The sequence below is a fragment of the Mauremys reevesii genome, linkage group 12 (assembly GCF_016161935.1).
Source record: "Mauremys reevesii isolate NIE-2019 linkage group 12, ASM1616193v1, whole genome shotgun sequence".
Classification (NCBI taxonomy): Eukaryota; Metazoa; Chordata; order Testudines; family Geoemydidae; genus Mauremys; species Mauremys reevesii.
Genome location: NC_052634.1, coordinates 5,953,945 through 5,967,445, shown reverse-complemented (window position 1 = coordinate 5,967,445; position 13,501 = coordinate 5,953,945). Strand labels below are relative to the sequence as shown.

The following is a 13,501-nucleotide window of genomic DNA, read 5'->3' as shown; positions in this document are numbered from 1 at the left end:
AGGGCCTGTCAATAATTCCTGTGGGACTTTCTGAGGCCGCAGAGCTTGTAAAGTGATAGCCCTGTAAGATCCCCTGTTGGGATGCAGAAGCTTGCCACTTATAGACCCCCCCAAGGGCTCTGTGTGGACAGTAAAGCTGATTCTTAGGCAGAAAAACAAAGCCAAGGAGCTGTGTTGGTTTCTACTCCATTAGATTCACAGGGTGGTATTGGGGAAAGCATCATTTGGCATATGGAGGGGGGCAAAATCAGAAGCAAAATACTTTGGATTTACGCTTCTGAAGGGGTGGGGATGTGAAATTCAGAGGAGAGTAAAAAGAAGCATAAGAGCAGCAAGCATTGACTGTCTTTCTTGGATTCCAAATCATGCCTCTTACCAGAAATAAATGCTCAAAAGACTCCCTCAGGACTCAGCATGATCATTTCCTTAGAATGGCTGGTATTTTTAGCAAGTGTGGAGGCTGCTCTATTAACACTTCTTGCCGGAAAGGGCTGAGTGTGTGCACAGGCACTCCAGGGATCAGTTCCCCAATGCTGGTGAGGATTTGGAGTAGCCTACCCCTTATAAGTGAGGTCATGGTGCTTGCTCTCTCTTGGAGGGCTCAGAAAGGCATGTGGGTTACAGACACTAACTATCACTGCCGATAGGCACACAGTGAGCGCTAACTCTGGAAGCAGGCTTCCACATGCAGCTGCAGCTACTTGGTCTTTTTAACTTCACAGAACCATTGAGCCTCAAGAGGCTGACACACTCTTCTTTGCCATTCTGGCTTGAAACTTCTCTCAGCTGATTGGTTTCCAGACTGACACTTGCTTGAGACCCCCTTACCCTTTAAGCATTTGGTTTTGTTTTTGATAAAAGTGAGATTTTTCTCCTACCTCCTTATTTTGTGGTTTTGGAGAATGGAGGGTTGGCTGCATTTAGACACTTGTTTCTCTTTTCAGTCTCTGCAGAACAAGAGTTATAACCACTTTGCTGCTATCTATTACCTGTTAGTGGAGAGACTCAAGTCACATCGGAGTAGTTTCCCTGTGGAGCAGAGACTCGATGCTCGTCAGCGTCGGCCAAGCACCATTGCTGAACAAACAGTCGCCAAGGTAACTCCTAATTCCAGGCAGAGATGGGACTGATCACTGCACAAAATGTTCTTGTTTCAGAAAGCTCTTGTTCCTAGGTAGCTCTGTGTCAGAGGATCCTTCGCTTTCCTGTGTCTTCAGAATCCCAAGCTTTTCTGTGTTGCTCTGGGCAGAGTGCTCTGCATTTGTTCTGTTCAGAACCATCATATGACAAGACAGTTGTTTGTGACTCATCCTGTTGAGAGTTGTGGGTCTTGTCAAATCATGTGAGACCCTAGGTACCAATTGTCTGTATGTCTATGTTAGCAATCGGATGAGAACCCTTGGAAACTGGCTAATTCCCAAATGGCTGGCTAATTTTCCTGTTTCATTTTGTGAGCACTAAGGTCACTGTGCTTGGAGAGGGCATGTGGTCACTGAGAGGCCAGACAAGATCAGAACTACTCCCTGCAATGAATCACCCCAACTTCATGGCCTGTGCGCACACACTGAGTTGTCCTTCTTGATGAAGGATCTTGCCTCCTCCCTCAGGTGAACAAAGCAGAGGTCGTTGGCTCAGCGCAGCAGCAAATTGGACATGGCCTGACTTTGTACTCTGGGGCTGAAGCTACCAAAGATGATTTCATTTGTCCTCAGGGTTAATGGGTACAGGGAGTTTCATCCTTGACCCTCAGTTCATTGCTTGAATAGTTCTGTTTCACCCTCAGCATCCTGGGGCAGCTTTTGGGGGCATAACAATGAAAAGCGTGCTGCTGCACTACTTTAATGGAATGTTTCTGCTTTCCTGAGGATTTGGCATTCTTTGCTGTCAGTAATTGATGTTTGTCTTTCTCCATCAACTCAGCTGTGCTGCAGACTCCTCTGTGCTCCAAGTACCTTGAATGTAATCTGCAAATGAGCGGCTGAACTTCTTACAGGGGATTATTTAGAGATGAGTGTTAGGATGGGGGCTGATGGTCAGCACACTCTGGTCGGTGCTCTTATGCACACAGTCTCTAGGGCCCCTTTGAAAATTAACCCTAACTTCCCCCACTGCTGTTCTTGAGGTATGCATTCTATTTGCACTTGCGTCTAGAGCAGAAGCGAGGTCATACCCAAGACAAATCTCTAGGGCTGGTCTGTCTGATCTAGTTATCAAAGGTACCTATCCATTGTGATATCTAAGTGAGGGATATCGTTGTCTTTATCTACTTAGTGCCTCAAGGGTGTGTATACCTGTCACTCAATACAATGTGGTTTCTGCTGAGACCAGCATGAGGATCTCCTGAGACACATGTTGTCAGGAGTCTTGTTTTGCTAGCAGTCCTGTAGCACAGGTGGCTGAGTACTGTAAATGATTCCTTTGAGGTTTTCCAGGAGCTCTGTGTGAGTAGACCCAGTATGCCTATTAACTAATTGATTTGAGTCTCAAAGATGTCACATGTATTTTATCAACACTCACAAAAACGGCATCTGGGTGCTCACTGCTCAGACACTGGCCTCTACATTCCAGGAGGCTATCTACTCAGTATCTTCTTCAGTTATGCTTCCAAAACTGATGGATTCGGTACAGGCTCTGGGGCACTCTTGCCATTTGTCACTTTATTCCCTAGTTACTTCCTCCAAACAGAAAGGTCATGTACAGTTTATCATGTTTTGTTCCAATAATTCCCTTAGAGTTCCTTTTACATGCTCTCCTGTTGTTTCATTAAAGGGCAAAAATATTGCCTGGCTTATAATTTCCATTAATGCCTAGCTGGAAACATGAGAGACATGGCCCTATTAAAATAATTGGCCTAAGATGACTCATACAGTCAAGTTTTAATGGTGTGGAATATGTATATTGTGTCAAGTTGCTGGTCTCTTCTGTACACTGAGTGCTGCTGTGTCTAGATGTGTCTGCATCTAGTGGCTACCAGGCTTCTTGCATTACTCTTTTCCAGGAGGAATCAGAGCAGTGGTGGTGCTCTGGGGGCTAATTGTAAGACATTGTTTGTTTTGCATTCTCCTGAAGTAGAAGGCAGAATCTGTATCCACTCTGAAAACACAGGTCAGACACTGCTATCCCAAATGGACACCTTTGTAAATCACTTGATAGTTTGAAAGTCATTCAGGCTGTTGAGGGGATCTCAGGGACACAAATGATTGATGCTCACTGTGCCTATGCTAGGGAATTTCATTACTATTCCCACCAATGCTTCCACTTGTTCAGCTGTAGATAGGGGAGCCCTGGGGTAGAAAAGGCTGTGCAGGCTTTCTAGCCTTTTGACTACCCTATCAACATGTTGATGGTAAAATATCAGAAGCTACTAGATCCTTGTTTGTACTTGGGATCCCTATTATTTCTGAGTCTGATTCATATTTTTGTATGGAACTTTGTTTTTGTAAACACTTTTAGTTGCTCAGTCCATGCAGGTGTAATTCTGTGCCTGTGTTACACACGGAAGCACATAATCAGGCCTGTGACTATATGATGATAATTTGTTCCAGTCTATTGGCAGTTTCCTGATTTCACCACATTTGCCTGGAGTTTGGTGCCCCTTTGCTTTCAATACTATGTTTTCCAGGAGATAAGTCCCCTCTAAAAGTGCCTGACTTCACATCTAAATCCTTCCCATTCCTTTGTGTCTTGTTTCATAGGGGTCACCAGGTGGGATGATCTTTAGACAGTCACAAGTCGCTTAAAAAAAAACCCATTTGCCTCATTTTAACCCTGAGATTTCTTCTATAAAGTTTTTTAAATGAGACTTTCAAACATTGATCAGTTTATGACAGAGGAAAGGAACCATGTAAGGGGTTTGTGGAACATGGAAAGCAGGAGCACTTTGGAGCATCTGCAGATTCTAAGCAATTTTCTTCTGCCATCTTTGACGATATGCTATTTGTTCAGAAATGTAAATCTTTGTATTTACTAAAGGAACGCTGAAGTCAAAGCCTGCAAGGCTATGGTTCTGGATGAAGAACTAGGCAGTAAATCTCACCCACTACCTTTGAGCGGGACTATGTTTTTAATGTTAATGACACTTGTATGCCAATGACCTTGAAGGAATTTAGCTCAAGCACGTCTCTCCCTTTATCCAACATGACAAAAGCCTGACTGGTACCAAGGCTCCCTCCTTATCATGCAGTGATAAGCAGAAAAATCTACACTCCTCAGGGGAGCCCTGATATCAGGTTTTGTATTTGCAGTTATCTGTGTGTTTTCATTGTTCCTGATTCCTCTTTTGCCCTAAGATGGTTTGGTTTTGTTACATCTCAGACACAAGCTGCGGTGCCTCCAGTGAACCTGCGTTCACAGAATGTAAGGCTGCTGAGGTCTCCGGGCCTCCCACCAGCTCCAGAAGCCTTCTCCTTTCCCCCATCCAGCTGCCACGTAGAGTCAGCATTCATGGAGGAAGAGAGAGTTGATACCCCAAAGGTATATCTTATAAACTACCTATCTTTCAATGGCAGGTTTCAATGTCACTAAAGTTTTGGGGGGTGTACTGTTAAGTTATTGCCTGAAAGTAGCATTTGATACTGGAATGATCTGCACCTTTTCATTAGTTAATTGAAGGACCAGAACCTTGGCCTTTAGGGTATGTCTGTTTTCTAGTACAGAACCCCTAAGTGAGGGGGGTGGGGGCAGATTCTCAGCTTTTAGAAGGTGGTGTCACTCCACTGACTTCATTGGATCAACTCTGATTCATGCCAGCTGGGTATACTGAAAGCTGTGTAGTCTTGAGTAGGATAACCCTTTCTGCCCTCTCCAACTTTTTAGATCTTCTCTCCCTATTTGCCTCTGAAGTATTTAAAAGCAAAACTTATTCATCCTATCTTTGTATGGGTGATTTAGGGAAGACTGATTAGGCAGAGGACAGATAAGGCAGTCAGAGTGCATGATGAATTCCTTTATCAGATGTTACCTCCACAGGTATTATAAATGTGCATATGTCACGTATGTAGATGAGAAACATGACCAGCTCTAGAGACAAGATACAGGAATTCATCATGCCCCTTTGACAGTTTTACCTGTCCCGTGTCCTTTAATCTGGCTCCCATGGGTTTTAGTCTAACATTCAAAGCTCATTGAGCTGCCATGCTTTTTTTAAACAAATCAACCTCCATAGATTTTTTTTTCCTCCTCCACAAAAGGACAGTTGCTCAGGCAGGTGTTTTGCTTGTGCAGTTGACTTGTGCATATATGTATATTTCTCTCCAACTTCACAAAGTGTAAAAATGGGCAAAAGGATGCTGCTCAAACTTCCCAAAAACCCACTTTTGTGCTGAGTCCAACACTGGAAACTTGCAGCTGAAAATGAGTTGTTTTTTTTCCAGAAATGTAGACATTTGAGAAGAGGTTATAATGGAGCCTTATCCATAAATTTGCATTAACAGCTAAAGCTATTAGAATTTCACTCTTCTCCCTGCCTTATGAAATACAGGAAAATTGGCAGGCATTTGTTTAGAGTATTTATTTTTTTACTGTAGTCCATTTTTTGAACAGTAAATAGCCAGCAGGGACACTCATACTGACAAAGTATTAGCAAACTGCTGTGTCAACGGGATTACAGCTAATCCTCTCAGCAAGGCCATTTCTGTAACTAGAATTGTATATAAAATCTGCTCTGGAGACCATGTTAAACTGCAGTCCCATTTAATGGGTTTTGTTTCCTGCAGTCAGACTGGAAGATCGTTTAGGGTGCCTTGCCCTCTACAGTTAAGACTTAACTGAACTCTGCTAATAGGGTTTGACAACTCCACAGCTAAACTCTCTGAAGGGAGTAACAGCAAGTTTGATGTATTTTGCCATCAAACTATGTGTCTGTGGCAATAGGTTGTAGGGAGGCAGAGAGAGATGTGAACTAGCAGCATGGAGAAAACTCGTTTCGCATTAGACTGAATTGTTCACAAATGAGTTTATTCACACAGTAACAAACATGAGAATGCCCATGTTACTACATTATAATTTTAATCTTGGTGTATTATGTTTGGGTAGAGTCAAACCATGTTTAGTCCCTACTTGCCACGCTGAAGGATTTCTTAGTTGTTGGTTAGAGGTTGACAGTCATACTTTGGACTTTTTTCACATCATGGATTTGAATAGCTCTCTGTGTGGGCCCTTTGGCAGGGGAAAAGCTATTGATTCACTTTAAAGCAAATGGCCTTCAGATCACAAGACTTAAAAGAAGCAGCCTTTGAAAATGAAACTTTTGTATCACCCTTCAGGTTTTTTTAATAAATGCAGCTTAAACAGAATAGACCAGCACACATAATACTTTATACTGTGGAGTCAGATCACACTGACGGAGAATATTGCAATGGCTACATCCACCAGAGGTTCTCAAGCTGTGGTCCGTCTGCCACTGGTGGTCTGCAAAGAAATGACTGGCCATGTGGTGTTGGCTGTCCTCATCCATTTCAGCTGCTAAATTGCACTACAAGACAGCAAATATGTTAAATACTTTCCATGTAAAACTATTATTGCTACAGGGATATTAATTTTTTTTTCAAGTGGGAGAAGCAGAATTTTTACCTTAAAAAGGGGCAAGTGCCAGAGACTACACAACATCCACTACAGTGATGGGTGGTAGCATAAAAATCTATATAGATGGTCCATGGAATCACATATAGGAAGGGAGGTGTCTGAGATACCCCTAAAATGTGACCCACACTATGGAAAAAAAAATTGTCAAAATATCAGACAACAAATCCAAAGCTGTTCTTTGTAAATACCACCACATTATACTACAAGCACAATATGGATAGGTCTTCATCTCATAAGAATGGTGGAAGTATTTCCCTAGATCTACATCACACAGGCTGTTTGAAAACATGTTGGTTTTCAAAATACTAACAGACACTTTGTTGTAGATTAACTGTTCTGCAACACATTTTCCCCAAAAACATGTTTTTAAAAAAATCATACAGGAGACCCAAATACCCTTTATTTTCATGTTAGAATTCTAGCTAGAGAACCCTGCCTTGGGGCTGCCAGTTCATTAGATTTTGTTTGTGCATTAATTTAGTATTGATTAAAGTCTGACTAATACCATTAGTCAGCACAACAGGGACTGAAACTGCAGTGTAAACTTCTCCATTATAGCTCTGCCACTCCACTCATGCCCCTTTGCTAGTTCTGATCTGCAGCAGCCCTGGTCTGCCAATGCATCTTAAAAATGGAGGAACAGAATCCCATATAAGAAGGGGAGCCAAAACCACTTGGTGTAGTGAACACTGGGCCCTAACTAATTTCTCTAGTAGAATCTGAATCTAGAGCTCCAGCTTTAGGTTTTTTTCTTCTTTTTTTTGCGGGGGGTGCAGGAGAGGGAGTTGCATTATCTTACTTTGATGGCTCAGTTTTTGTCCCATGTGGAGTTGGAAAAGCTTGAGGTGTTCAAGAAGGGCATAGAAAGCCATTTTCAGTATTCGAGTCTTGTTTTATAAACACTCTTATAACAATGAAAGTTTAGCTACTATTTTCTTTCAATAGATTCAGAAATGTATGAAGTGATAGTCAGAAAATTACTTGGTAAATATTGAACTTCCTTATTCAACAGATCGGCTTCCTTTATTCTGAATCATATCAGCTGACTTTACTAAAATAAATTTGCTCTGTTTTTGTTGCTGCTGCTGCAGCATAACTAACAGAAGGCAAACTGGTTTCTCTTCTGGGTTGTGCACTGGTAACAGAATTGTTAACTAAGTGTCCATTGCAGAACCTTTACTTTTGATGATGCATTTGCTAGTGGAAAAAACAGCTTAACTCTCAGATCCCAGACTGGGTTTGCAGGCCATCATTTTATTTGTAAACAGACCAAGTTTGTCAGTCATTGCAAGGAACGTGAAAGCTCACTATGCCATTTTACAATGCTGCTTCTCATGGTATGGAAACAAGCTAAATTCAGGAAAAGCTCTCTGAAACTTATTCTCATTCTGTACCTGACTTGTAACATCAAATCTCATCTATAGCCCTGTGTTAACAAATAAGTTGCCAGAGCCTTCCCAATGATTTGCACTCACCAATTAGGTACTGGTGTATCCCTGGTTTTGTTCTTTCCTGATGACAGCATAACAAACTTTAAATCCTTACTTATTAAGCATATTGGGGATGGGGGGAGACAACAAATAGGCACTGCTTGACAGCAAATAGGATGGAGTTTGTAAATTGTTAGCTCAATTGAGTTAGTGTAATGTAAGTGAAAAGCCCTCTTATTGTTCTTTAAGATGTTATCCACCGTGTTTCAGGTGGATAACAATTTTTAAAAGAAAATTTGTATTTGTTTAAATTTTTTTAAACCCGATTAAAATTAAATCTGATTTTTATACAAAATATGCTAAGGCCTAAATTTATTATAATCTCTTTAAAGGTTTAAATAAAAAAATGCTGAATCCATGAGCTTCTATCAAAAACTGTGAGCTAAAGGCTGCTTTTCTATATAAGGAAAGAATAAGGGGGGATCTTAATTTGAGATCAAGCTTTATAAATATGGCACAATAGGTCACGCTAAACAATTTAAGAGACCATCTCATTTTCAGGAGAATTAGGCAAGTAGGCAAATTAAGTTTCAGTCACTTTCACTTAGGCATATTTGAAAACTTGCCCAGGCTGATCTGAAATCAGTTTAATTCACTCACTACAGTTAATCTCTGTTTAACAAAGATTGTTAACATTGTTAAAGATTGTTTAGTTGTATATATGAAACATATTTTGATAAGAGAAGTTTAAGTATCCAGAACATTTCAGGTAGTTTTGTTTAATCACCATAAACTTTATATGCTGCTTTGTGTTTAATTAAACTCCAGTTCCCATCCTAATGCAGCTTGACACAAATCATGAGCAAAAATATTTATCTTGTAAATAAGCAATAAATCATTCGCCATTTTCAAACATACCTAAATGTACAGTTGATAAGAATGAAAATAAGCTATATAATTGCTTAAATAAATGTACATAGTTATAATGTACTCTTAGATAGCCAAAAATGTACCAAATGTAGTGTAAAGGTTCTATTTAGTTGTAAATCAACATGTTTTAATGGTTATTTATCAGTGAGAATGTGCCTCTCTTTAAAAATATCTGAAGTACAAATGGAAAAAGTTGTGGAAGCCAGGAAATAATTAACAAGGATTTGAAGGGATCTTAATGAATGTCAGTTACTTAGCATGAGTTAGGCTAGCTGTGACCCTAATGACGTGAGACTTGTAGAAGCAAGGATAGTGCGAGGCGAGAGGACAAGAACTGTGTACAAAGTTATTACGACCTTGCAACAGTCTAACCAAATATGCAGGCTTGCTTTTCTTAGTAGCGAGACAAATAAGATAGCAGAAAGGCTTATGTATAAACAAATGCAATTGTTTTCTCTTTACTGTCTCCATGATTGCTAGCTATTGTCTGTAACAAATAAAAATGCTGAATCCATGAGCTTCTATCAAAAACTGTGAGCTAAAGGCTGCTTTTCTATATAAGGAAAGAATAAGGGGGGATCTTAATTTGAGATCAAGCTTTATAAATATGGCACAATAGGTCACGCTAAACAATTTAAGAGACCATCTCATTTTCAGGAGACTTAGGCAAGTAGGCAAATTAAGTTTGTCACTTTCACTTAGGCATATTTGAAAACTTGCCCAGGCTGATCTGAAATCAGTTTAATTCACTCACTACAGTTAATCTCTGTTTAACCAATTGTTTAGTTGTATATGAAACATATTTTGATAAGAGAAGTTTAAGTATCCAGAACATTTCAGGTAGTTTTGTTTAATCACCATAAACTTTATATGCTGCTTTGTGTGTTTAATTAAACTCCAGTTCCCATCCTAATGCAGCTTGACACAAATCATGAGCAAAAAATAATTATCTTGTAAATAAGCAATAAATCATTCGCCATTTTCAAACATACCTAAATGTACAGTTGATAAGAATGAAAATAAGCTATATAATTGCTTAAATAAATGTACATAGTTATAATGTACTCTTAGATAGCCAAAAATGTACCAAATGTAGTGTAAAGGTTCTATTTAGTTGTAAATCAACATGTTTTAATGGTTATTAATCAGTTTGAATGTGCCTCTCTTTAAAAATATCTGAAGTACAAATGGAAAAAGTTTATTAAAATCAGTGGTTTAAAGTGAGACTTGCCTATTGGTGATTTAACTAGCTGATTTAAATCAGTCCACCCTGGGCTGAAGACATTTAGCAGGCCATGTTGTACTGTAGTAACTATCTTGCTGGCCCATATCACAGAAGAAGTATGCCCAGTGGTCTGTGATGGGATGTTAGATGGGGTGGGATCTGAGTTATTGTATCTGTTGGGTTTCTGGGAAATGGAGCGGGCAAAGCCCGCCCCAGGCTAACCGATTCCCCCCAGCCTAAGGGGAGGTTCCACAGGGCCACAGAAACCCACTAATTGTGGGGGACAACTAATAAAAGAACAGGGACAGTAGTGTGGTCAAAGGGTCATAAGAAGGGAGCCTGATGGGGACACCGAGCAGAGAACCCCGGACAGCGCCCACTGCTCCTCGAAGGCATCAAGGGAGCCAGCGGATGCTGCCCAGAGGAACTCCGCTCGGAGACGTGAACGGACTAAGGATCGGAAACAAGCCCCACAGTCGCAGGAGTCTCCATTGGCCAACCGCCTCTCCCTGGTCACGTAGATGGCCATCTTAGCCAGGGCGAGGAGGAGGTTGACCAGGAGGTCCTGCGACTTCGTGGGGCCACGGATAGGGAGTGCATGGAGAAGGGAGGGGGGGAAAAGTGCAGCCAGAAAAGCAATAGGATATTGGTGAGGAGCCGGTATAGGGGCTGCAGCCTGGCGCACTCTATGTAAACGTGCGCCAGGGTCTCCCTCACGCTGCAGAAGGGGCAGGTGTCTGGGACAGGGGTGAACCGCCCCAAGTACACAGCCATGTTGTAGCTAGAGAGGTAGCATAGGTTACAAGGAGCTAGCTAACATGCTTTCAGGGTTGTTAGCCTGGATCTTACATAAGCATTGAGAGCCTTTCAGTTTTGGTCACCTAACTCAAGTGAAAGCCACACGGTTTGCCTGTTAAGACAGGGCTGTAGGGCCCAGCATTTTGCCTTCAGTGCAGATTTAACTGCTGGAGGTTGTGTTAGCAATGCCTCGAGCAAGGCCTCAGGTGTCACTAATGCTTTTCTGTTTTCACACTCCCTTGTGAAGAGGAGGCTGATTGATCTGTCATGCATCCTCTACAGCTGCAAAAACAGTGGCAGGAATCAGTTGCATCCCTGCATTTGACATTGCTATCTGACTCCTCAGAGGCCCGGCTACTAGCTGTTAAATTCAGGGAGAAGGCACACAAAGATTGCTCATTTGTTAGCTTTTCTCCTGTGTTTCATAACTAGGAAGTTATGCTAGTTCTACAGAATGGCCAACTGAATTCCAGTGTGTAGTGGGAACATCTGCACTGTGCTAATGCTGCTTAGCTCAGGACCATATGCAATACTTTCATTCAAGTTTATAGCATTGCAAGGAAAACTCAGTCAACTAGGATGACTTTCCCCATATTATTATAATACTGACTATAGTTGGGGACATTTAAATTTTACCTGTTGAACAGAAGCAATGCTTCTGCCACGTGGTGTTGGCATCTCATTGACCACTGAACTGTTCTGTTACTGTCACAATTACATTAGTTCAGTATTAAATTGCACCAGCAGGAAGTGCATACAAAAGCCCCTTCTTGTACTCTTCAGTCAGGACTGCAGACACACACTAGCGATCCCTGTATTTAAAAAAGCAATCCATGAAATCAGAGTGTCTGGCGATGATGGCCCTTGTAGTTAATGCTATGCACTGCCATGCCAGAAAATAGTCCTTCTCATTCCTTGGGTCAGTAGGAGCACCTCATATCACCCAGTGACCCCTAAATGACTAAGGAGCAGCACAGATGGACTTCAGAGGGCATCTTGCCTTGTCCATGATCAGAAAGAAGGTGCTTACAACTTGGTGGCTTGCAGGAATGGTGTGAAGGAGAGTACAGGGATTCCACAGATTCAGAAATAACCTTGCTCAAGTGGGTTTTAAAACAGGCTGGAAATGTTATGCAGGAAACTCGAGTTTAAGAACAGAGAAGTTTAAGAATGAAATTGCAAAAGATATTTGGAAGTGTCCAGAATAAAATTGAATCCCAATTTACTCTAAGTAAAGCCTGAATGCATTCTTCCCCTTCTAAGTTTATCCCCAGAAATATCTATCATTTAGCATTGTGCAGCTGTGGAGGTGATGAACAGACAACTCCAGCTGTCCATGGTTATCACCTGAAAACATGACTCAGCTTCTACCCAAGCAGGACTGGATAAACTAGAGAATTTCAGTTTTACGCTGAAGTCTCCTTTCCATGCATCCAGAAAGCATGGAAATGAAGTAACTCTCAGAAACATACAGATCTTTTAGCCAACCAGACAGTCATTTCTCATCTGGAAGGCTTTGTGAATCCTCCATCTGGGCATAGCTGAATGCCTGCCCTTTTCCTAGGTCTAGTGATCATCTGGCTTATGGGGTGCTCCCCACTCTAACCCTTATCCAGGTATAGACATTACATTCCCAGACTAGGTAGTGAGAAAGCAAAGTCCACAGAGATGTGTGGGCAATTGGCCCAACCCCAAACAGCTCAGCAGTTAACTAATTATGAAGTTAATCTGATAAGACTAAACTCTGTAGAGAACTACACCATTTTGTAAAATTGCAATTGCTTAAATGTCTGGGGATTAGTGAAGAGCAGGGAGGTAATTATCTGGTTGGAGGGACTTGAAATGAAAATGTAGAAGAGGAAAATTCAGGAGCTAAGTACCTCAGACTCCCATGGTTGGAAAGCTCCCTCTGAAGGGTTTGGAGAAGATTCACAGCACTGTACATAATAAAAGGCAAACACATAATATTAAATGTTCAGTATTAGACAGGAATAGAGGATTCAGTTTTCTCCTAAAACCACCTTAAACCAAGAATGAGGAAATATTATATCCATGAAATGTCAAACCCAAGGATGCCTCTTTATTCTTTCATCTTTTGTCCAGACCATCCCTACTGAGCTAGACCATGGATGGGTTCCTGAACTACACTTGAACTATTCCCTAGCCTCCACTGAAAGAGATTCCACATCTTCTCTAGGCAATTTGTTCCAGTTCTTAACTACTCTGACAGTTGGGAAGTTTTTCTTAATGTCCAACCCAAACCTCCCTTGCTGCAATTTAAGCCCATTGCTTCTTGTCCTATCCTCAGTGGTTAAGGAGAACAATTTTTGTCCCCCCTCCTTGTAACAATCTTTTATGTATTTGAAAAGATAAGTTCCCCCTCAGTTTTCTCTTCTTCCACACTAAACAAACCCAATTTTTTCAGTCTTTCCTCATAGCTCATGTTTTCTAGACCTTTAATCATTTTTGTTACTCACCTCTGGACTTTCTCCAAATCTTTCCTGAATATGTTAATTCTACTTTATTATCTTAGAAA

At 41.2% G+C, this 13,501-nt stretch overlaps 2 protein-coding genes across 6 annotated transcripts in view; one reads left to right on the top strand and one right to left on the bottom strand.

Annotated features, from left to right (window-relative positions):
- SIK2 (salt inducible kinase 2) overlaps positions 1-13,501 on the top strand; it is a 108,265-nt gene that overhangs the window by 82,873 nt on the left and 11,891 nt on the right. The window contains exons 8-9 of one of the 2 annotated variants that reach the window (XM_039496389.1): positions 945-1,097; positions 4,315-4,473. In XM_039496389.1, the coding sequence (XP_039352323.1) occupies positions 945-1,097; positions 4,315-4,473 (312 nt within the window). The remainder of the gene's footprint in view (positions 1-944; positions 1,098-4,314; positions 4,474-13,501) is intronic. The other variant, XM_039496390.1, reaches the window with a different exon arrangement.
- Positions 5,939-13,501, bottom strand: part of ALG9 (ALG9 alpha-1,2-mannosyltransferase) — a 117,772-nt gene continuing 110,209 nt past the window's right edge. For 3 of the 4 annotated variants that reach the window (XM_039496397.1, XM_039496396.1, XM_039496399.1), the window contains exons 15-17: positions 12,846-12,902; positions 6,571-6,708; positions 5,939-6,472 (exon numbers count right to left, since the gene is read on the bottom strand). In XM_039496397.1, the coding sequence (XP_039352331.1) occupies positions 6,463-6,472; positions 6,571-6,708; positions 12,846-12,902 (205 nt within the window). In that variant the 3' untranslated portion in view covers positions 5,939-6,462. The remainder of the gene's footprint in view (positions 6,473-6,570; positions 6,709-12,845; positions 12,903-13,501) is intronic. The other variant, XM_039496398.1, reaches the window with a different exon arrangement.